Below are 23,030 nucleotides of genomic sequence, written 5' to 3'. Positions count from 1 at the left end.
AGGGGACTCCTTATACAGCTGAAATACTTTACATTTAATTTAATTGTAATTACCTTGCAGATAGGACAGGTCATAAAGCCAAAAGTTATCCGTGGCCCCAGCCATCTGTTCTCCAGGACCCGCCGACAGCACTGTAAGTGAAACACGTGGCTGCAATCCAGCTAGAAATATAGAAGAATATTTAATTTTCTCTGTTGCTCAAACCCCCTTTCTATCTTCCAGCTCATTTGGGGATATACAGAATGACAGTTAGCATCCTCCTACAGACCTATGGGTACATTTGCCTGAATTCTCAAATAGTTGGTGGAGAAAGTTACAAACTAAAAAATGAATGTGCGATACCCTGACTACAGGTTGAGTCTCCCATATCCAAATATTCTGAAATACGGAATTATTTTGGCATGACTGAGATAATGAAACCTTTGATTTTTGATGGTTTAATGTATACAAACTTTGGCTAAGGCACAAGTTATTAAAAATATTGTATAAAATTACCTTCTGGCTTTGTGTATAAAGTGTATATGAAATATAAATGAATTTCATGTATGTACACAAACTGTGCTTGAGCCACTAAATTATTGAAAATATTGTATAAAATGACCTGCAGGCTGTGTGTATAAGGTGTATATGAAATATAAATGAATTTCATGTATGTACACAAACTGTGCTTGAGCCACTAAATTATTGAAAATATTGTATAAAATGACCTGCAGGCTGTGTGTATAAGGTGTATATAATACATAATACAAATGCATTCTGTGTGTATATTTGGGTCCCATTCCCAAGATATTTCATTATGTTATGCAAATATTCCAAAATATGGAATATTCCGTTATCCAAAATACCCCTGGTCCCAAGCATTTTGGATATCGGAGACTCAACCTGTATTCCAAACTATATTACATGTATGTGATCTAAAATATGAGAAAGTAGGAAGGGGTGTCACTTATAAAGACAGATTGTTTTTAAACTTTCACAAGAGCACATAAATAACATGAGATTTAAATAGAGTGGGAAAGTGAGGTGCAGTGGTGTACGCTGGTACACCGTAGCCCAACACATTGGTAAGTCATTTCTTCTACACTATGTAAGACCAGGCGTTCCCAACCACGGTCCTCAAGGCACACTAACAGTCCAGGTTTTAGGGATAACCATACTTGAGCACAGGTGACTTAATTAGTGCCTCAGTTATTTTGATTAAACCATCTGTGCACAATCATGGATATCACTAAAACCAGGACTGTTAGTGTGCCTTGGGGACCGAGGTTGGGAATCACTGATGTAGACAAAAGTGACTGTACACTGACTGCAAACTGAACGAGATTTTATTGACATCAGTACTTTGTAGGGTCACCACGTGCAGTGATTACTGCATACATCCTTCTTGGCAAACTGTCCACAAGTTCCTGGACAACAGCAGGCGGTATGTTTTGCCATTTCTAATTAAGTACATTGACAAAGTGTGACACTGAGGAAGGCCGAGTCGTTCTAGAATTCAGTTGTCACTCCAATTCATTCTAGAGGTTCTCAATAGGGTTAAGATCTGGACTACGAGCTGGCCAGTTTATCTGGGTAACCAAATTTTCTGTATACAAGTTCAACGTCGCCCTGGAAACATGACCGGTGGCATTATCATCCTGATAAAAGCATTTATTGTGTCCGTAGAACTGCAAGTGCATGGGGCTCCCTACAAAGTGTTCTTGTTGAAACTGCCACATTAGTGGCCATTTGGAACTCGTGTGCAATGGTATGCATTTTCCTCGCGCGGGGGTGTCCAATTACTTTTGTTTACATAGTGTATATTGGTGTCACCATTATAAATGAAAAGCTAGCAAGTATAACTGCCAAAACATCAATTTTAGGCATCAAAACACTGGAGCAGAAATAAAAGTATTTAAATATACCACACAGGAAATAGCAGTATAAGTTGTGTGACGTAAGCAGTAAAAGTGGTATTTTACCGGTGTCCATAAATCAACACCCTGAAGAAGGTGAAATGAACAAACAACTCATTCTGATGTGCCAATAATGTTGAACTGGATGGCAGGGCCGTAACTAGGGTAGTGCTACCAGTGCCATGGCACAGGGCATCGCAGTGCAGGGGGCGCTGTTTGGGCCTGTCAATTTTCCTGTTTATTATCATTCTCACTTGTAGCTTCCTCTTTTATCCTCAGCATTTCCTGGCCTCCCCTATCTCTTCCCTGACCCTTATCCATGAGGCCATGGCAGTTTCTCAGGTGCACTATCTTATGTCCTTATTTTAAAAATGGGATGGGGGTGGGGGGCGCCAATACTCTCTCTGGCACATGGCACCAAAAAGTCTAGTTATGGCTCTGCTGGATGGCTCCTATGCCTTATGCAACCTGGGTCTCCTGTCACTAGACAGTGAGTAGGTGGTTAAAACACACTGTAGACCAAAGGCTACAGAGGGGAGAAGCGAGAAGCTTCTGTCTTAAAGCTACCAATGGTGAGCAGTGTCCCCCAGATTGGATAAATGTGAAATAGAGAATAGGTTTCATTCTGTACCCCCCAACTTAAGAAAACAAAGAAACAGAACTCTTACAGGACATTCAGTAAAACTTTTCCGGGAAAACAGCTCCTCCACACTACTGCTACTTATGTCTCATATCATAGCTGTGATATGGTTACACAGCCCTGTCTACAACTCCCTTCTCCATTCTATTACAGATTGTCAACAGGGTCATTTTTCTGTCTTCATGTAGGACTAATGTACTTAATATTCTATGAAGGGAACTCAGTCATAGTAACGGGATGCTGTCGGCATCCCAGTGCACATAATGTCGGTGGCCAAAATCCCGTCAACAGTCAGAATCCCGGCTCCAGAATCCGGACAGCTGCGATCCCGACGGTAAGTATTAGGGTTAGGCTGCGGGGAAGGTGGATTAGGGTTAATATTCTTACCTGCTTGCATCGGGATTTCCACCATTGGGATTACACTGCCAGGACTCTGACTACCGGCATTGTGTGCACTGGGATCATGTACCCAACCCATAATAACATGGTAATATAGGAAATGCCAAAATAAAAGGCAGACAGAAAATTCTAGTGTCCAAAATATTTATGTCTTCTTAACATATATAAAAGATTGTGATTCAACATGTACTTAAAAAGGGGCTCAATAAAACCCCCCCCAAATTATAACCTGGATAGCGGGAGCAGCTGAAAGTGCTTCGGTAAAGCATATCATGCACATGTCATCCGCGTCCTGTTTCAGACTTGTTGCACTTTTATCGCAACCGTGCAGGCAAGGCAAACAGTGGTCCTCATTCTTCACCCCCCCGCATGGATGGCCACATGGGTGGGTCTTGCTACAAGCAGACTTTGCATACTCCTAGAACAACAACATATTCGTATCATGTCAGAGTATCAGTGATGAAAACAGTTTCCAACAAAACAGAAATGGTGATTGGGGCATTTTTGCTCACCTGGCAATCTGCATCAGAGCACACACTGCCCACAGCCGATAACTCTGTCCCATTTCTGGAGCCACAGAAACGACATGTTTCCGAGCTGCTGCTCGCAGGTTTCCCTGTACCAAACAAACCGCCACATGCATTAGAAACACATAACTCCCTGTACTTTCCATTCTACTGTGGTAAAGCAAATGACCATATTAACATAAAGAAAGTAGTAACACAAGAGTAGTGGTGACCATTATTTGCTGGTTCTCAGGTCATTGACAAATGGACATGTCAACTGAAGGGTTACAGATTTATTAAAAACATAAGATTACATAAGGCCATAGTGTGTCCTCTGCTAGAAGGATGGAAAAATCAGCAGCTAATGTAACACACACAAGAGAAACCACTACAGAAAATGTGCAGGATGAATAGGACTGGCCACTGAGAGTGGATGAAGTTGATATATCATTTCCATCTAATATACTTACCCGTCTGCTCTCTGAATTCCACCATAGCTTTCATGGTTTTAGAGTCTGCAAGGGCCATCAACCAGAATAACTTGGTTCTTCCACAGCCCTCATGCAGATCAACCTTGATTGCTTCTTCCTCTTCTTTGAACACCTATACACAATATAAAACACCATGGACGGATAACTCATGACAGCACACCTGAAGGTGCAAAGAATGAAAGTATAAAATCTTGCCAGTGTGTGGATTTTTTTATTCAGTTAGCTGTCATTACAATGCAGAATTCTGGTGCACAGAGGTAGCGGTGCCGTCACTTACCTGTCTTTGATGGGATTTTGTGCGCCGGTGGAGGTGCAGAAATCGGTCACAGTCTGTGCACAGGTTCCCACAAGCATTGCATAATATTATAGCCGCAGTCTCCCCATCATCATGATTATCGCACATTGGCTGAGAAACAACAAAAGGGAAATGAATTACACAGGCTAAGGATTTACAGCGTCTCTGCTACAGGATATATAGTAAGTAGCACATTTTGCGATATAAACATTTATATATAATGTTAATATATTATAATAAGGAAACTATAACAATCTCTATTTTGTATGCACAAGATTTTAAAGCATCATAGTATCATCTTTGGAAAAACAAATGGTCCCTTTAAGTACAGCAGGCTCCCCAATTCTAACAGTGGCTTCTAAATGGGCCAGGAAAGCATTTTCCCAAAAGGCTGGATAAAAAAATCAGAATATGATGTAATCATTCTTATAGCAATGAAAAATTACCATTTGTTTTTGCTGGCCATCCTTCCCCATCCACCTCCCGGAAGATAAACGGTCCACATGGTCTTGATCAAGCACACACAATGATGCTACAGCCAGCCATAGCTAAAATACATTTATGGGATATTAGTTCCACCAATACAAAAGTTATAACCATTATATCTGAAAATATATAATATGAAATGCATAATTTAATATTGTAGTTTTATCAGTGAAAGCTTAAGATGTAGTGATATCAGGGTAGAGAGGGGGCAGAGGGTAGCTATGTGCAGATAGGATGCAAGATTACACCATGCTACCATGTTATAGGTGTGAATGCTACAGGCTAATTCACATGCAACATTATTAAATCAACCAGGACAAGTTAAAGGGACCTGCCAGTCTGTATTTAAGAGCTGTATAAAAATGCATTAAAGACCATGTAAAGCAGATTATACTCTAAATGTGTACAATCTGTTACATTATGTGATGTGTAAGGCCGGGTACACAACGACCCAGCAATCTTGCCGATGGTTGGGGTGGTTTATCTATGCCCTGGACCATGCAAAATTGCTGGTACACACTAAAAGATTTAATGGCGTATCAATCACTCGTTCCGTCCCTCATTAAACTACATTGGCCCGCATGCGATATCATGTGATTGGACGTGCAGTACGGCCAATCACACAACATTGCTGATGACCCACGGGAGCACGCAATCGCGGGTACACATTAGACGATGTGCCTGATATATCGTTCCGATCCGCCTCAAAGCGATATATATCGTCTAATGTGTACCCAGCCTAACACCACAATTATAGGGCAATCTTTGATCAAGAAAGAAAGATCCAGTTTCCTTTGTTACAGCGTTTATTTGCGTAATTCAGATGAGAGCTAAACTAATTGGTCCCCTGGGTTTCCTGTGCTGAATCCAGTGTTAGGAGTAGAATACTCTGCCTGTAACTCTGCAGTCCTGATCCAAAGTAAGTGGTCATGGGGAAACAGTCACAAGTGTGTGGTAGATTTCTTTCATGTTCAGAAAGTCAACATTGTCTGATGGGAGGTTAACATGTCAAATGCCAACTTTCTTAAAGCTGATATTGTGCACGCTGACATTCGGCATGTTGATTAGGTGTTATCCATAAGGCTGTTATCTATCCCTGACTGCAGCCTAACTCTATCAGGAGAAATTGGGTGTCAACATGTTCAATGTGGAACTCCCATCCATGTGGACATTGTGAACATATACCCAGCCACAGTCACCAGGAAAGAGGTGCTGCAGAAGTAATACAAACCACCCAGATATAAGCAGATACCAGTGAAAGAATCTGTGGGTGGCATCGACCACTCCCCTATAACTTGTACACAACTGGATGGTGAGTGTATGAGTTATCCCAGTAGGAGTGGACAATAATGGTAAGAGAAACCCAAATATAAATTAGTGTAACCACCTTCACAATGGACAGGGTAGCAAAGTAAGTGCATCCTGTTACAGTCAGTAATTATTCAGTGGTCATGGTCTTTGCTACCTCTAATGTATTATGTTTTTTTGGGTATAGATGCAGTAATTGTTGTTTTGGGTTCATACAAACATTAAACTTGACTATTGCAACAATTCCCAAAAACAAAGAAAACTTAATAGTATATTATGACAAATCACTAATTCCCAAACCCTCACCCTGGTGGTGGCAATACATCGTACAGGGGACCGATACTCCTCCTCCATCTTTGTCAGTGCAATGATTGTCTCTGCAATTGCATTTTTTGTAACACGAGACCATGCCTCCGAAAGGTGCCCCTATTGAAACATAGGAAGCAGAGGACAGGTCATGTGATGGGCCGTTACATTTATTTCTCATTAGGTCCTGTTATAGTAAAGGAGATCCTGCTAAGTATCATCAGAAGCAAATATTAGTCAGTTACATTATGCACAACTATAACATTTTATACACTAGGAAACACATGTGCAGTATGAATGATTCAGTGGTAAAACCTAACTAGTTGACATTAAATCTACGTACAGTATCACAGAGCACACATTGGCTGACACTGCATAAAGCATATGAACAGAGGTGCTAATGTAATTACTAACGCTGTCAGAAAATGTACAGGGACTCACAGAAAAATACATCTCTATTGATCTACTGTTAGCTGTGCTTTGCTGAAGACAAGAAACAACTTTTGTGCTCATCCAATGCTATAATAATCCTCACTGTGAAAGTGTTCTGGGATTGAACACACAACATAATAGGTGCAGTCCAAAACACAAGGAGATGGGAAGATCTCTTTTAGGAGAGTTCAAATATCAGCCCAATCAAACTTACTTCCATGCAAACTCACAAAAAACAATCTCACATCTAAAGAGTAAGCAGCGGGGCAGACTGGACCAGAATATGGGCATACGGTGCAGCATGATATGGCCAATAGTAGCCTAAATGATGGTTTACAGTAACAGAATAATGAGGAGAGGGGCTAGCAATGAGATGGTCATATAACTGCCCAAACCATACTGTACTTTCTGATACTGATGGATCTACTGTACATATTGTCTTTTAGTCGAACAGTGTGCTTCACTACTTTGTGCTTAGATGGATATGAACTTACCCTACACTAATAAAGCATAACTGGTAGTGACCTCTGTAAATGATGAGAAATATTCTGTATTACACACTGTATTACAATGATTGTGTTTTGTTTCAGCTAAAGCAGTGTGGTTAACAGTGGAAAAATGTAACTCCTACTGACAAGATATACAGTATATTACATTCATAACAGATGTTCAAAAATCCAGAAAACAACCTTACCATTTTCATTATCCAACTACAAATGTCTGAGGTGAGCATAAATGTCACACAAATAATCACACATACGTAGCCTTACACATCAGTGTTTAAAAACTTACAGCCGCCATGTCTTTGATTAATTTAATAATGATCTCCGATATCTGAGTTGGAGTAGAACCCTTCATCCACCAGTGGCTTTCACCTCTTCTTAGGTAACTGATCAAGAACAAAAAAATAATAATAAAGTATAAATACACAAAAGGCTTCTCATTGCATATACAATAGATACTTTGTCATTACATTAAAGTTGTTCTCTTTTTGTTTTAAAGTAATCCAATATGGATAAACAGTAGTTATAACACAAAGTGGTCATTTTGACACTCACCAAAAATTACTAACATGACTATGGAATTCATTGCTTATGTGTATAGTACAGATTGAGTAGATTTCAGTGCACTAAAGTTGGCCAAATTATGCAAAATAAAAAAGGTTCCATCTGTACTACCCTATGCCATCACTGAAGAGTGATAAAACAGGACTATTACCAGTGCACTTCAGAAAAGTAGATGGCTTGCTGTATTAGACCGTTGGAGTGGATCTTACTTCAGATACTACTGTATTTAAAGCTTGGTCACCACATAGATTGTATTTCCAAAGACAAAAAAATAAAATTCATAGACTATACCTGGAGTTAAAAATCATTGGCAAAGTGACAGTAGTGACCCCTTTCCCAGCACTCATTCCTGCCGTGCCAGTAATAGGTGTACCCTTGGCCTTCAACTGCACTGTGAGTGCCTTAGCAATGCAGCCCAGGAACATATCCAAGATACCAAGCTTGTTCCAGTCTCCTTTCTCTGTTGAGTGTATAATGTCACTGATATCGGCTGGTGGGAGAGACTTTACACCTATGATACTAGCAAGGCGAGATGGAGTCACCTCAGGTAAGACACGACGCAGCAATGAGGTTACCTGTGAAGTAGACACACAAAAGTACAAGTTATTATTGAAAAGCCATCAGGTTTCTATTGGTTAACATTTGAACACTGTTGCTAGCATTCGTTAGGTTCTTACATGTAAGTCTTTTCAAAAAAATGCATTTAGGTCTAATGGGAATCAAACATTTCTTCGCTGTACTCAAAATAAGCAGCATGAAGTTACAAAGTAAGCTGGATCTAAACCAGGTGTGAATTGCCTCTCTGAGATCCAACCGTGTTCTTGCCTTCATATTACTTACCCCTCCTCCTCGGACATACCCAATTTAACAACCTATTTTGTTTTATTATACCTTTACTATATTTCTTTCTTTGAAAACTGAATTATTACAGCAGCTAATGAATATAATGAAATAGATGGGGACAGTGGATTATTGCAACTAATTAAAGCTGCGGTCACAACAGCAATGTTCCACCTTTCCTTATGTACTTCCAGATGCCTACACGGTCTCTTTCTGTACCCCCTTATGCCGGCCATCAACTATTCTCTGAATGTCTCTACCCCAATATCTTACCTCCACACAGTTGTACCAATAAACTATTCTCCCTGCATCTCTATCTATCTATACCTTTTGTTCCTCTACTGCTTTTTAAAAATTTTTTTAGGTTTCTCAGGACGGTTACTATTTTATCTTATGCCACATTTATTAGGTTTCTCAGGATGGTTACTATTTTATCTTGCTCACACATTTATTAGGTTTCTCAGTACGGTTACAATTTATCTTACACCACATCTTTTAGGTTTCTCAGGATGGTTACTATTTTATCTTGCGCCACATTTTTTAGGTTTCTCAGGATGGTTACTATTTTATCTTGCGCCACATTTTTTAGGTTTCTCAGGATGGTTACTATTTTATCTTGCGCCACATTTTTTAGGTTTCTCAGGATGGTTACTATTTTATCTTGCGCCACATTTTTTAGGTTTCTCAGGATGGTTACTATTTTATCTTGTGCCACATTTTTTAGGTTTCTCAGGATGGTTACTATTTTATCTTACGCCACATTTTTTAGGTTTCTCAGGATGGTTACTATTTTTTCTTGCACATTTTTTTTTTAAATGTTTCGCAGTTGAGGTTTTCGCACTGTACTACATGTCTGTTACTTTTGGTAATTGTTGTGGTTACGTTTTGATCATGTCATTGGCAGACAGATTATGAAAAAGCCTAGGAATGTGGAATAAATGTATTTGAATATTCAACAAACTACTTCTATCACCTCTACCAAAAGGTAAGACAATCTGTTATAACTGTAGAATATAGTTATGACAAAAGTTGCCTATTCTTGACGTCTTTCCTTGCGGGGCGTGCTTTTATACCATGCAGCAACCAGGCAGTAAATAAGTTTAATCACTCACTTGTCTCTGCACTCTGGGGGAAGCTGTGTGCAGCAGGTGGAAGAGATCTTGCAGTAATGTCAGCTGCTGAGCTAAATACTGTCTGCCAACATTGGATCCACTCAGAGCAAGCACCATGGACAGCAGCTCAAAACAGTAAGCATCAGAGGAGGCGTCTTCATCATTTGGCTGCGAATTAGCATTTTCCTTACTGGAAATGGCATGCTCCCATTCTTCACGAACACGTGTCGCCTCCATTCTGATAGCTTGTACTATGTGAGCACACACCTAAAGTGAAAAGTTTTGAGTAAATGGTCAATTCTAGAGAACAGTATCTACACTGTGAAAGTCTGCCCTTTTCTCTTCAATGTGCACATTAAGTGAAAAGGTTCTAGTTTTGCTAATACAATCCATAGCAAAGAGTATCTATCTGATCTCTATTTATTGGTAAGGAACACTCCTTAGAACATCTGCTTCTCCTTCATCCACTAGGGGACACTGGAGTTCAAGACAGTGGGGTATAGACGGTGGTAGAGCAGAGCCTGGCACTTTAAATAAATTTGGAAGTGTGACTGGCTCCTCCCCCTCTATGCCCCATCAGCCCCAGTTTTTAGAATGTGCCCGAGAGAGCCGGTCGCACATCAGGCTGTCTCCAGCCTTTCTCATATATATCTTTTTTTATTTATTTACAAGCATGAGGACAGGCAGGCTGCTTACTGTGGCAGTCTGCCTGCTACGTGGGAGCCGCCGGGAAGGGCACCACACGGCTACTGCAGTCTGTGTCCGGTGACCCTGAGGAGGGGGCACACACAAATATGGAGTCATCGGACCCCGAGAGGACCCGCCACTGCTGAAACCGGCATGTGTCCGGGTTCCTCTCTGCCCCCTCAGCCCAGTATCCCGGCCGCAGCAGTTGTGAGTATGACCACTGCTCCTGATTAGCAGGAGCAGTGGATGTATAACTGGGCTCAGTGACACTGTCACTGTAGGAGGACCCGACTTCCCCTCCCCCCGCACCACCCTCTCCTTGACTTCGGGTCACCAGGTGCTGTACAGAATTCCCGGTCATTACCGGGGCAGCAGGGGCGGAAATGGCGCGTCATGCATACTAGCGGCGCCTTTTATAGTGGGGCTCTCCCTCACTTTGTGCGCACGCGGCTGTCAGCATTAGTAGCGCTTGCCCTCCCGGGGTTTGTAAGGCGGGCAGCCGTGGCTCATAACTTCATAAGCGCACGGACCCAGCTTGAGACACGCCGAAAACAGTTATGGCGCGTCCTGCACAGCGGCGCCATATGTTTCAACCTCCCCCTCATGAGGGGATATGCTGGAGCAGCAGGTACAGCGCCAGTAGCACTACGGCAGCCTGCACAGGATATGCTCTCCTCTCCTGCTTAGCAGGAGAGGTGTTCTTTTAAGAGCCGAGTTTTCACTCGTGAGCGCTCCCCGTGTCCCGACGCTACACACATTGATGTATGCAGCGCGGACCAGCGCCTGCATGAGAGCCCCGCTTCCCTCGTTAGGGTAGTAAAATCAACTCCCTCTTTTATTAAGAGGGGTCCGTCATGCAGCACAGCGCTGACACACTCCCACTCGGGACAGATATTGAAAGTACGGGGCCCGCCGCCAGGTGTAGCTGGCTGAGTCCGGGTCTCCTACCCCTCCCCCCAAAATGGGGAGATGGGTGTTGTAGCTCCTTTCACTGTATCACAGGTAAGTGACAGGCGGCTGACTGCGCTGTCACTTACTGAAAGCGCTGGAGCTATCATATAGATAGTCGCTTAACAGCGTAGCTGTTAGTCTGCTGAGGCGGTGCTTTAATCTATATGCTCCGGCGTTAGCTACTTCGGGGCATTCGTGTTAGCGCTTCGGCGCCCTCCATAGCAGTATAGCTCATTGCCCCAACATCTGCTGCACTGATGGTTATTGCTGCCCATCCCCCAACCTCGCGCTTGCGGGTGCACTAAGACTCCGCTTTATGCGGTTCTGTTGAGGGGACAGCGTATGGTAACCAGGGACGCGCATGAATGGATGAACGAGATTCCCACTGTCCCTACCTACTATCTAGCGAAACCACAGCCAAGGGAACAACATTTTGCGCACACAGCGCGGTATAATCTTCTACCCTAGCGCAGTGTAAGAGGCTTTCCCTTCACTTCTGCAACACATGTATATGTAAGTGTTGTGTGTGTGTATGTAGATGTATATGTAATCCTATAACAGGATTTTGGTACTTACCGATAAATCCCTTTCTCCGATTCCACAGGGGACACTGGAGTTCAAGACAGTGGGGTATAGACGGTGGTAGAGCAGAGCCTGGCACTTTAAATAATTCTGAAGTGTGACTGGCTCCTCCCCCTCTATGCCCCATCAGCCCCAGTTTAAGAACTGAGCCCGAGAGGAGACGGTAGACAATAGGAAAATGAGGAGAAGGAGAAGACCACAGAACGGAACAATACCGACTGAAGAAGAACAGAGGAACCCTCTGCAGGGAACACATGCAGTCACACAACTAGATAAGGACCCAACAAAACGGCAGGAACGCAGCGCTGGGCGGGCGTCCAGTGTCCCCTGTGGAATCGGAGAAAGGGATTTATCGGTAAGTACCAAAATCCTGTTTTCTCCTTCATCCACTAGGGGACACTGGAGTTCAAGACAGTGGGGACGTCCCAAAGCCAACCTCCCGGGTGGGAAGCGCGGAGTACTTGCCGACCTCCCGGCCAACCGAAACAGGGACAGCCCAAGACTGGAGGCATGTCGTAGAGCCAGGAGACAATCAGAGCTCCTTGCTGAACAGTCACAGACATTCCACAACTTACAGCGTAAATTCAATGGAATACGGCTAGAGAGAGTACCCGCAGATGAAAAGCATCAGAACACCGTAAGCTCAGCCAAAAACAGACCAAGCAAGACCGTTGGGAGCAGAAAACCCCAACTAGAATCCATAGAATGGCAGTAACATGAGAACAAAACTCGAGAAAACCGTATTAGCGACAACTACAGGAAGCTGCAACAGTCTCAGACAGCAGAATCCCAGCACTGCGGGACATCATATAGATAAAAGTATAATGAGACCAATATACAGAGACAGAGCTGGACCTGTCCACAGACTCCTAACAAAGCAAACAAGGAGGCAAGAATCACGACCTAACAGTCGCCCTGAACCATTCTCGAGGTCCAACTACTAAAGGGTTGGTAACCAGTGGAAGGTTTAAACCATAGAAGTTGTCAACGAGTGGAGATCCCACTGGCATGAGGCAGAGGCGGATACGAGAGGATTGAGACTACAATTCCTTCCAGTGGGTCAGACGGCAGTACCACCCATCCTGTCAAACAGCAGACAACTTCCTTCATGATGGTAGAGTGTAATCAGTACCAACAACTGGCCTGAACATAGTATGAAAACACCCAGGATACCCTTAGCAGAAAAAGAGCACGGATGCCACCTCCACCCAGGGAGAGCTACCAATATAGGGAAGTATCCCATCCGCAAGGCTAAAGCACTAGGACAACTATGAAGGTACCATTCAGGTACCTGTCAGTGTGCTGAATTATCAACAGATACTGAACAGGAAACAAACCAGGCCCCCTGTATGGAACATAGAGACTGTCACACTTTATAGTAAAGATGTGCATTAGCCCATAGATGTACTTCAGTCCATAACCCCAACAGATTCCAGTAGAATAGGGTCACAAATCTCAATGTTGCAATTATGCACCCACACACCAGGAAAGCTCTAAAGTGTACAGCCAACTGATTTAAAAGAGCGGAAGGCTGCTAGGACAGCAACTAGGGTGCATAAGAGAGAACAACAGCTATGTCAGGATGCATGAAAAAGAAAGCATCTGCCGAGGCATTAGTGGGGTAAGCCCGCTTACCTGTGAGCGACCAGAAGCCCTCTGGACGCTATGTAGGATGTCACTGACCTTATTCATCTCACAGCAAACCACCACGTCAGGTACAGAGAGTAGCCTCAGTGGCAAAGATCAATGCTCTACAGCACGGACTTCAGTCTGGAGATGCTGCAGAAGAAAATACTGTAGAAACTAGCAAATTGTTAATGGAGACAAGAAGGTCGTACAACAGGACGCTATACCTGAGCCTGTTCCATTAGGGATATGTATCCATATAGAGATTACACATACCCCAAAAACGGTCTGCTAGTGTATCCTTACATTAACACTTATAATGGTGAATTGTGTATTACGCCCACAATCTGATACAACCCAGGCCAGACCCTGCCTATATCGGCGGGTGGCCCTAGGCCTCATGTAAATTAACTAAATAAGCCATGAGGATGGAATAGATCCTGGATTCTCTATGTACTGATAGGAAATGTACCCAAGGGACCTACAGATACCTATTGTAGTGAGATATGTGACAAGACAATAATATAAGGTACCAGAATCGATACCGAGAAAGGTACCTGTACATAGACATAGAATGCGTTAATTATCCCAAGTAAAGAAGAGATATATCTGTAGTGATAACGCCAGTCAGGGGCAAAAACAGATTTCTCCAATTATAAGGAAAATTCATACAAGGAACGGGAATATATCAGTATATATACACATTCACACATATAAACATAGCTGCATGAAAAGGCAAACTCTCTGAAAGGAAGAGTTAGTACCGACATACTTGTCAAACTCCTGCACCAGGAGATCCGCACGCTACATTACATATATATATATATACATATACACACATACACATATCCCGCACCAGGAGATCAGCATGCTATATCTATATATACACACATTGCATTCCTAGTGTCTTACAAGTTTGTTACTAAGTGCGCCCTAGAGTGTAGTTGTAATTAATAGGTCCCCTGAAGTGGACACTGTAGATATAGACTGATGGAAACAGGACTATAACCCGAGGCGGGTGTAAGTACATATCCTTATATACATGTGTGGACATACAGGAAGGCCCCTGGACATGTATAGAGTCCATACTAAAAGCAATGCCGTAGGAGTCTCTGACTATCCTATGTAAGCTGCAGAACATGTCTCTAATCTATAGAGCCACCATATAATATGTATGGATATAAGCGACAGCTTCTGGTAAACCCTGGCAGCTTTCCAGACGTGGAATAAGATGTATCTTAATGAATGTGGAAGTATAGGAATACCTACACATATCCATAATTATATACATAATATACACACACCACCCAATCCCTAGGGAGAGATGGTGTAAAGCGGAGTTATAGAACAAACTACCAGATCAGGAGAGTCCAGCCTCCCATCGCAGCATCCTCTTTAAATATACTAGGTATCAGACATAAAACTGATAAGAACATATCCTACCCCTGCTTTAATGGTAAGGATAAGAAGCAATATATATATATATATATATATATATATATATATATATATATATATATATATATACACATATACACACACACATACATCTGTATATACACACACACACATATATATACTTAACACATACATAAATCCCTACATGCCTACGCGTACCTACATACAAGATTAGTAGGTGGCGATATAATTTGAAAAATATAACACGGGCAATAGTTAGAAGGAACTGAGCCCCAGGTCTAAACGCAGGGTTAGTACAAAATACAAGTATATACATACATGTGGCTTACCTCCACACAGGGAGACTACTCATGTGCCGCGCGTGGACGTCATTCTGCTACGGTGTTGGGGCAGGAAATGTTAGCAACGTACTATCCCAGACTGATTGCGATCCTGGGACTCTTCCGTTACCGGTGTACTCGCTTTATCAGGTGTGCCCTTCTGGCTCCAGATGATGGAAATCAAAAGATGACCTCAGTGATGTGAGACAGCAATGCCAACCACTACAACGGCCATACGTTACTTCTTGTGTGTGCAGCCCAGCAGCTGCCGGGCATCAAAAAGTACATGAAACTCATGATTGTTCCTCTCCACGGAAATCTTAAGTAAAAGGCGAAAGATTTATTCGATCTGAAGAGAAACCACAGTATAAGGGAATAAATAAGATATAAATCCCTATAGATGCACAGATGCATACCTTCTAAGGTAAGCACCGAAGGCTGTTGAGATTTAACATATGTGCAGCCACATATGTGCATGAGAAGAGTACGGCTCATTCTTAAGGCGAGCCAATGTGAGGCATAAGCCTGGGGATGGGACGCACCCTTGTGCTAACCTTGGGTTAAAGATATGCAATAACCGTCATTTCTGGCAGCAGCCAGAACAGTGGCCCCAACTATTTAGGCAGAGTGATCTCTGGCAGCTATAGATGCAAGAAACACACTGCATTATTCTGTTACACATCAAGCATATTTGCCCCAGATGTTCAATGTAATAAGCCTGTCGCACCTGGAATACCCAGGCGGTCTCCCATCCAAGTACTAACCAGGCCTGGCGCTGCTTAGCGTCCAAGATCAGACGAGATCGGGCGTGTGGCCGTAGGCGCTGATAGATATGTGGTGGGCAAAGTGGCATGGACACAACCTCTATATTAGGCTGTGGCATGTTCCTCCCCGTGCTTCAGGGTGCCTGGGACCCGGACACTCACTCTATAATAGTGGCGGCGGGTCCTTTTTTTTTTTTTTTTTATTATATAATATTAAACCAGTACACTGCCCAGTTCCGTAGGGGAACTACTTGCAATATAACCGAGATGAGGCAGAGCCAGATCTCTATAAGGACTGCAGGTTAAAGTACAAACTCCACAGTTGTGCCGTTAAACCTAATAAGACCAGGTGCTGTAGGCTTAAGGAAAGAAAAAAACGGTAGAGGCCATATGCAAGCACAGGGAGAACATACAAACTCCAAACAGCTAGGGCGTACTGGGAATAAAACCCACAACCCTGTTAAGGGTTGCACCCCCCACACAACTCCAGAGTGAGGATGCAGGTGATGCTGGCAATAAGCCCCGGCTCCTTTTAAGGCAGGTGCATATGCTAATAATACTCCTGGAGTATGGCGGCATCTGTGCAAGCCAGCATGAAGTAGACTCTGCCCCTACTATAATAAGCGGGCGGGGCGCAAACAATGTATAGCAGGCATAAAGCGAGTGGTGGAGCGGGAATGAAATAGACAGCGCCGGTGCAATCTTCATACAAGCACCGGCGCCGCAACCCGCAGCCGAGAGCGCTGTGAATAACAGCCTCGCTCCCTGGCGGCTGTGTGCAGAAGCCAGCGCTCCTACAAGCACCAGCGCGGCAGGGAACAGCCGCGCTGAGTAGCTCCCTAAGCCCCGCCAATTGGTGCTATGTAGACTCCCTTATGGGAGTAGCGGGGCGCGGCAGGCTCCCTCCTCGTGGGGATAGAGCAAAGGGAAGATTCGGCTCTCGTGAGAGCAGCAAACAGAGCGCTGTCAGGCTCTATAAAGACAGCGCTCATCGTGCAGGGATCAGGCATGCTGCTAGGCAGCAACATTACAGACTGTCTGAACAGTCTCCCTGTACTGGTATCCGCGCTCTATGCGCGGTAGCTCCGCCCCTTGTAATAACGCTAGCGGCGTTACAGGATTCCAGGAGGGGATATACTACAGTATATGCCACATGAGCCTGGGAGGGGGCGGAGGGGCCGCAGATTAAACTCCGTTTCCCATAAGGGGAACAGAGCTATACTTACCACTGCTGGCATCAGGGCTGCGGCTAGGCATTCGGAAGCACGGACACAGCCTCTATATTAAGCTGTGGCGTGTCCTCCCTGAGCTACTGCCAGGGTGCCTGGGACTCCGACACGCACTCTTTTTTTAGTGGTGGCGGGTCACCTGATGCCTCCATGTAGCAGGCTGACAGACGCAGTACTCTGTCAGCCTGTCCTCAATGCTTTGTGAAAGCTAGAAATTAAAATAAAGGAAAATAAAAGAAAAAATACTAAGAGTGGGCTGGAGCTCAGCCCTATGTGACCGGCTCTCTCGGGCACATTCTAAAAACTGGGGCTGATGGGGCATAGAGGGGGAGGAGCCAGTCACACTTCAGAATTATTTAAAGTGCCAGGCTCTGCTCTACCACCGTCTATACCCCACTGTCTTGAACTCCAGTGTCCCCTAGTGGATGAAGGAGAAATAGGGTGTATAGGCAGTCAGCAAGAGGAAATAGGCCGTGAATCAGTATAAATGACGTTTAAGCGCCTACTGTCCCGCTGCAAAGAGGTCTTGATATATATAGATTATATATATGGCTGGCACAGTGACGTGTGCCCTTAAGTCCCGCATGTCTCCTGGGGTTGTAGTGTGTGTATATATATATATATATATATATATATATATATCTATATCGGGTAGTCTAGTGGAGAGGTGTGTGTTGTTGGACAAGCCTTATTCCAGAAAGGTTAATTAGCACTCTATGCAAGGATGGCAAGTGTTCCAGTGCACACTTCAGCAGTACTCCCCATTGGGTTGGTTTTCAACCCAGTGTTGACTGAGGGGGCAGGCCTTGGGTCTGGTCCTCCCGAATCATCCATATCAGGAACGGGAATCCCAGACTGGGCTTACCATCCCTGTGGCCCAGCATTAGAGGCTGGGATGCCCACTTCTCTAAGTGACAGGCCTTATCTCCTGTTTAGATGGGGGTAGTGCGCTGTGGATTTCCCCAAGGGACAGGTCTCCCTTTTAATATGTTGGGAGGACTCTGTTAGTACACAGCTCACTTTTCAGGGGCAGTAATCCCTTTAGTAGGTAGATTGTTAATCTTCTGCACACAAATATAGCTCAACTAAGAAGATGAGCACACGAGTAACCGCAGGTTTCCATGAGATACCAGTCTGGGACAGCACGCTGCTACAATATCCTGCCCCTTACACCGTAACAGAATGACGGCCACACGCGACACTTGAGCAGTCTCCCTGCATTGAGGTAAGCCACATATATTTATCCTAAGCCTTGCTATAGAACATACACATGCTGGAGTTAGTCCTGTGGGCTCAGTTCCTTCCTTCCATGGCTCTAACTATTGCTCATGTTCTAATTTTACATATTATCGTTACCTACCAATCTTGTATGTAGGTACGCATATGGATGTGTGGAGAGGTGTGTGTTGTGTGTGTATGTATGTGTGTATATATATATGTATATACATACATACAATCTATATCGCTTCTTATCCTTACCATAAAGGCAGAGGTAGGATCTGTTATCAGTTTTATGTCTGGTACCTAGCATATTTAAAAGAAAGATTCTGCGATCAGAGAATGGTCTCTCCTGATGCGGTAGTTGGTACGATAACTCCGCTTTACACTTCTCTCCCTGGGGTTTTGTATGTGGGGGGGGGGGGGGGGGGGTGGGTGTGTGTGTGTGTGTGTGTGTGTGTGTGTGTGTGTGTGTATATATATATATATATATATATACACATACATACACCTATATTTCCTAGGATTACCTAAAGCTGTCGGCTTATCCATGTCTGTGTGTGTGTATATGTATATATATGAAATGGTGGCTCTATAGACTAGAGTCATGTTCTGCAGCTTACATAGTGATAGACAATTCCCTAAAGCATTGCTTCTATTATGAACCCTATACATTACTGGGGCCTTCTTGTATGTATATATGTATAGAGATATGTACTTACATCCTCCTGGGGTTGTAGTTCTGTTTTGGTCAGTCCCTATCTATGGCGCCCCCCTTTAGGGGGCTCCATGATTAGTACAACTTTGCACTTGGTAGCAAACTTATAAGACACTGAGTATGAAGGACATATATATATATATAGATATATATATAGATATAGATAGATAGCATGCTGATCGTCCGGTGCAGGAATCTGACAAGTAAACTTGCTGTGTTGGCACCACTCCTCCTTTCAAAGAGATGGCCTTCTCATGCAACTATGTTTGCTTGTATGTACATGTGTATGTGTGTGTGTGTATATATACTGATCTATTCCCATCCCTGGTATGGATGTTTTCTAATAGGCAAAACCTGGGGTTTAAGCCTATTTGGAGTTATCACCAGAGATATATTCCTTCTTTTCTTGGGATAACTAACGCACTCTGTCTATGTACATGTGCCTTTCTCGGTATAGATTCCGGTACTCCATATTATTATTTTGTCGCATATTTTAATAAAATGAGTCTCTAAAGGGCCCTTAGGTACATTCTATCTGTACATAGAGAATCCAGGTTCTATTCCGTCCTCAGGGCTGAAGGCCTAGGGCCACCCACCGATATAGCCAGGGTCAGGCCTGGGTTGTATTAGATTGGTGGGCGTAATACGCACTTCTCCATTATAAGTGTTAATGTACTGATACTTACACTAGCATACCGTTTTGTGGTATATGTATAAAGTCTATAATGGGTACACATCCCTGATATAACAAGCTCAAGTATAGAGAGTCCTGTTGTATTACCTTCCTGTCTCCACTAACATTTTGCTAGTTTATACAGTGTTTTCTACTGCAACATCTCCAGACTGAAGTCCGTGCTGTGGAGCATCGGGTCTTAGCCCACTGAAGCTACTCCCTATACCTGACAGGGCAGGTTGCTGGGAGATGGAAAAGGTCAGTGACATTCTACATAGCGTCCAGAGGGTTTCTGGATGCTCACAGGTAAGCGGGCTTTCCCCACTAATGCCAAACCTGACATTGCATAAGTTATTCTCTCTTATACACCCTAGCTGCGTTCCTAGCAGCCATCCGCTCTTTAAATCAGTCGGCTGTACACTTTAGAGCTTCCCTGGTGCATAGTTTCAACATAAGATTAGTGACAATGTTCTATTGGAACTAGTGCACATCTTTACATTAAAGTGTGACAGTTTTTATGTCCTACGCAGGGGGCCTGGTGGATTTTCTATTCAGTATTGTTGATGTTTTCATCACATTGACAGGTACCTGATTGGTACCTTCAGGGTTGTCCTAGTACTCTAGCCTTGCAGTATGGAATGCTTACCTATTTTGGTAGCTCTCCCTGGGTGGCTGTTGCAGCTGTGCTCTTTAACTACTAGGGTATGTTCAGGCCAGCAGTTTGACTACGCTCTTCCATCATGTTGGGAGTTGTCTGTTGTTTTGGAGTTTGTGGCTGTGATTTTCTTTTCAGCCACAGGTGTTCGGTCGTGGTTTTCTACTCTGTTTTCGGAATGGGCTGTTCTGTTGTCTGACCCTCTGAAAGGTATTGTAATCTCAATCCTCTCGAAGCTGCCTCGGCCTCACTCCCAGTGTGATCGTAACTCGTTGGAGATTTCTATGGTCTCTTCCTTCCGCTGGTTTACAACTTGTAGTAGTCGGACCTCCAGGCTGGTTCGTGGTGACTGTTCGGCCTTGATTTTTACCTCTCTGCATACTCTTTGTTAGGAGTCTGTGGACAGGATCAACTTTGTTTCTGTAGATTGGTATCGTTATAGTATCTTTATGATTATGTCCAACAGTGCTGGTATTCTGTTATCTGCGACTGTTGCAGCTTCCCGTTTCCGAATCTGGTACAGTTTTCTCGAGTTTGTTCTCGGGTTACTGCCCTTCTCATATGGATTCGGGTTGGAGTTCTCTGCTCCCAACAGTCCGGCTTGGTCTGTTTTGTAGCTGAGTTTACAGCATTTTGATGCTTCTCCTCTGAGGGTGTTTTCTCGCTAGACGCTTATTCCATTCTATTTACGCTGTAAGTTGTGGAATTTCTGTGTCTGTTCCACAAGGAGTTCTGATTGCCTCCTGGCTCACGACATTTGATCCTCAGCTCTTGTCTTCCGTTGAACCTCTGGTTTTTGGCGGTCCCTGTTTCAGTTGGCCTAGGGGTCAGCATGTTCTCTGCGCTTCCCACCCGGGAGGTTGGCTTTGGGACGTCCCCACTGTCTTGAACTCCAGTGTCCCCTAGTGGATGAAGGAGAAAACAGGATTTTGGTACTTACCGATAAATCCCTTTCTCCGATTCCACAGGGGACACTGGACGCCCGCCCAGCGCTGCGTACCTGCCAGTTGTTTGGTTCCTTCTATGGTTGTGTGACTGCATGATTCCCTGCAGTGGTTTCCTTTGTTCTCCTTCGTTCGGTCTTGTTCCGTTCTGTGGTCTTCTCCTTCTCCTCGTTTTCCTGTTGTCCTCCGTCTCCTCTCGGGCTCAGTTCTTAAACTGGGGCTGATGGGGCATAGAGGGGGAGGAGCCAGTCACACTTCCAAATTTATTTAAAGTGCCAGGCTCTGCTCTACCACCGTCTATACCCCACTGTCTTGAACTCCAGTGTCCCCTGTGGAATCGGAGAAAGGGATTTATCGGTAAGTACCAAAATCCTGTTTTCTGCTTCCTATTCAGTAGGTTGGGCATAAAAGCAGCACTTTTCTTACTTGTGGCACCCAATGCAGTGTCATCGGATTTCAACTGACTAGTCCAAATATTCCCAAACACGGTCCTCAAGGCTCCCAACAGTTCAGGTTTTAGAGATATCCATGGTTGAGGTTGAGCACAGGTGGTTAAATCAAATTGACTGAGGTACTAATTAAGTCACCTGTGCTCAACCATGGATATCTCTAAAACTTTAACGGTTGTGGAGCCTTGAGGACCGCGTTTGGGAACCTCTGGACTAGTGTGAAAAGCTAGAAGTACTAAACCACAGGTTCTCAAACTCGGTCCTCAGGACCCCAAACGTTGCTGGTTTTCCAGGTCTCCTCACAGAATCACAAGTGAAATAATTAGCTCTACCTGTGGATCTTTTAAAATGTGTCCGTGAGTAATGAATACACCTGTGCACCTGCTGGGTGACCTGGAAAATGTGACCTGTGTGGGGTCCTGAGGACAGAGTTTGAGAATCACTGTGCTAGACAATTAAAATCCAATTATGCTAGATACATGACGCAGCACTGGATGACAGTCCTGTGCAGATACAACCTGCTAGAGAACCTTTAGCAATGAATAGAGATAGGATCAAGATTAAACTGACAAAATAAACGCTAGCCATTTTGAACATTTAAAACAAAAAAATATAACATTTTCCAGCATTCAAACTTGAGAGTAACACAAGTTTTTTTTAACAAATGATAACAATGATATGAGCAATTTAGATCTAGTTATTAGTGCACCTATTATTATTTTCCTGGGACTGAAGCCATCTTACCCATTGTTTACAAGTTATATTCATTTAGTGTATTAACTGTGTCTGGTTAGGACATTTTAAATGTAATAATTAGTCTATATAATTAAAGTAGATATTCATTAAGTTTTTAAATTCATATAGAATAACTGAGATTATGTGAATATATAAACTCTTATGGTTAAGAGACATTTAAGCGCATTTGTCTTTCAGCAGGACCTTCGGGTTATCTGTTTTGCAGAAAGCAACAAGTTTGTTTCAACAAAGTAAATAGCTGCATTCCAAGTTCTCCACCCAT

General features: G+C 43.5%; 1 protein-coding gene and 1 non-coding gene across 12 annotated transcripts in view; both read right to left on the bottom strand.

Moving 5' to 3' along the window:
- The window catches only part of MYCBP2 (MYC binding protein 2), a 339,358-nt gene that overhangs the window by 3,429 nt on the left and 312,899 nt on the right, over positions 1-23,030 (bottom strand). For all 11 annotated transcript variants that reach the window (XM_088459230.1, XM_088459176.1, XM_088459189.1 and 8 more), the window contains 10 exons: positions 9,778-10,044; positions 8,117-8,400; positions 7,551-7,647; positions 6,327-6,446; positions 4,673-4,774; positions 4,209-4,337; positions 3,911-4,043; positions 3,447-3,550; positions 3,164-3,352; positions 54-161 (listed from right to left, as the gene is read on the bottom strand). In XM_088459230.1, the coding sequence (XP_088315356.1) occupies positions 54-161; positions 3,164-3,352; positions 3,447-3,550; positions 3,911-4,043; positions 4,209-4,337; positions 4,673-4,774; positions 6,327-6,446; positions 7,551-7,647; positions 8,117-8,400; positions 9,778-10,044 (1,533 nt within the window). The remainder of the gene's footprint in view (positions 1-53; positions 162-3,163; positions 3,353-3,446; positions 3,551-3,910; positions 4,044-4,208; positions 4,338-4,672; positions 4,775-6,326; positions 6,447-7,550; positions 7,648-8,116; positions 8,401-9,777; positions 10,045-23,030) is intronic.
- LOC148538243 (U5 spliceosomal RNA) lies at positions 15,618-15,731 on the bottom strand. The gene has a single exon (XR_015872967.1). It is a non-coding gene; the product is annotated as a U5 spliceosomal RNA (small nuclear RNA).

This window comes from Taudactylus pleione, unplaced genomic scaffold (assembly GCF_031769625.1).
Source record: "Taudactylus pleione unplaced genomic scaffold, aTauple2 ptg000041l, whole genome shotgun sequence".
Classification (NCBI taxonomy): Eukaryota; Metazoa; Chordata; class Amphibia; order Anura; family Myobatrachidae; genus Taudactylus; species Taudactylus pleione.
The sequence above is the reverse complement of the archived record's forward strand: the minus strand, read 5'-3'. Positions and strand labels throughout refer to the sequence as shown.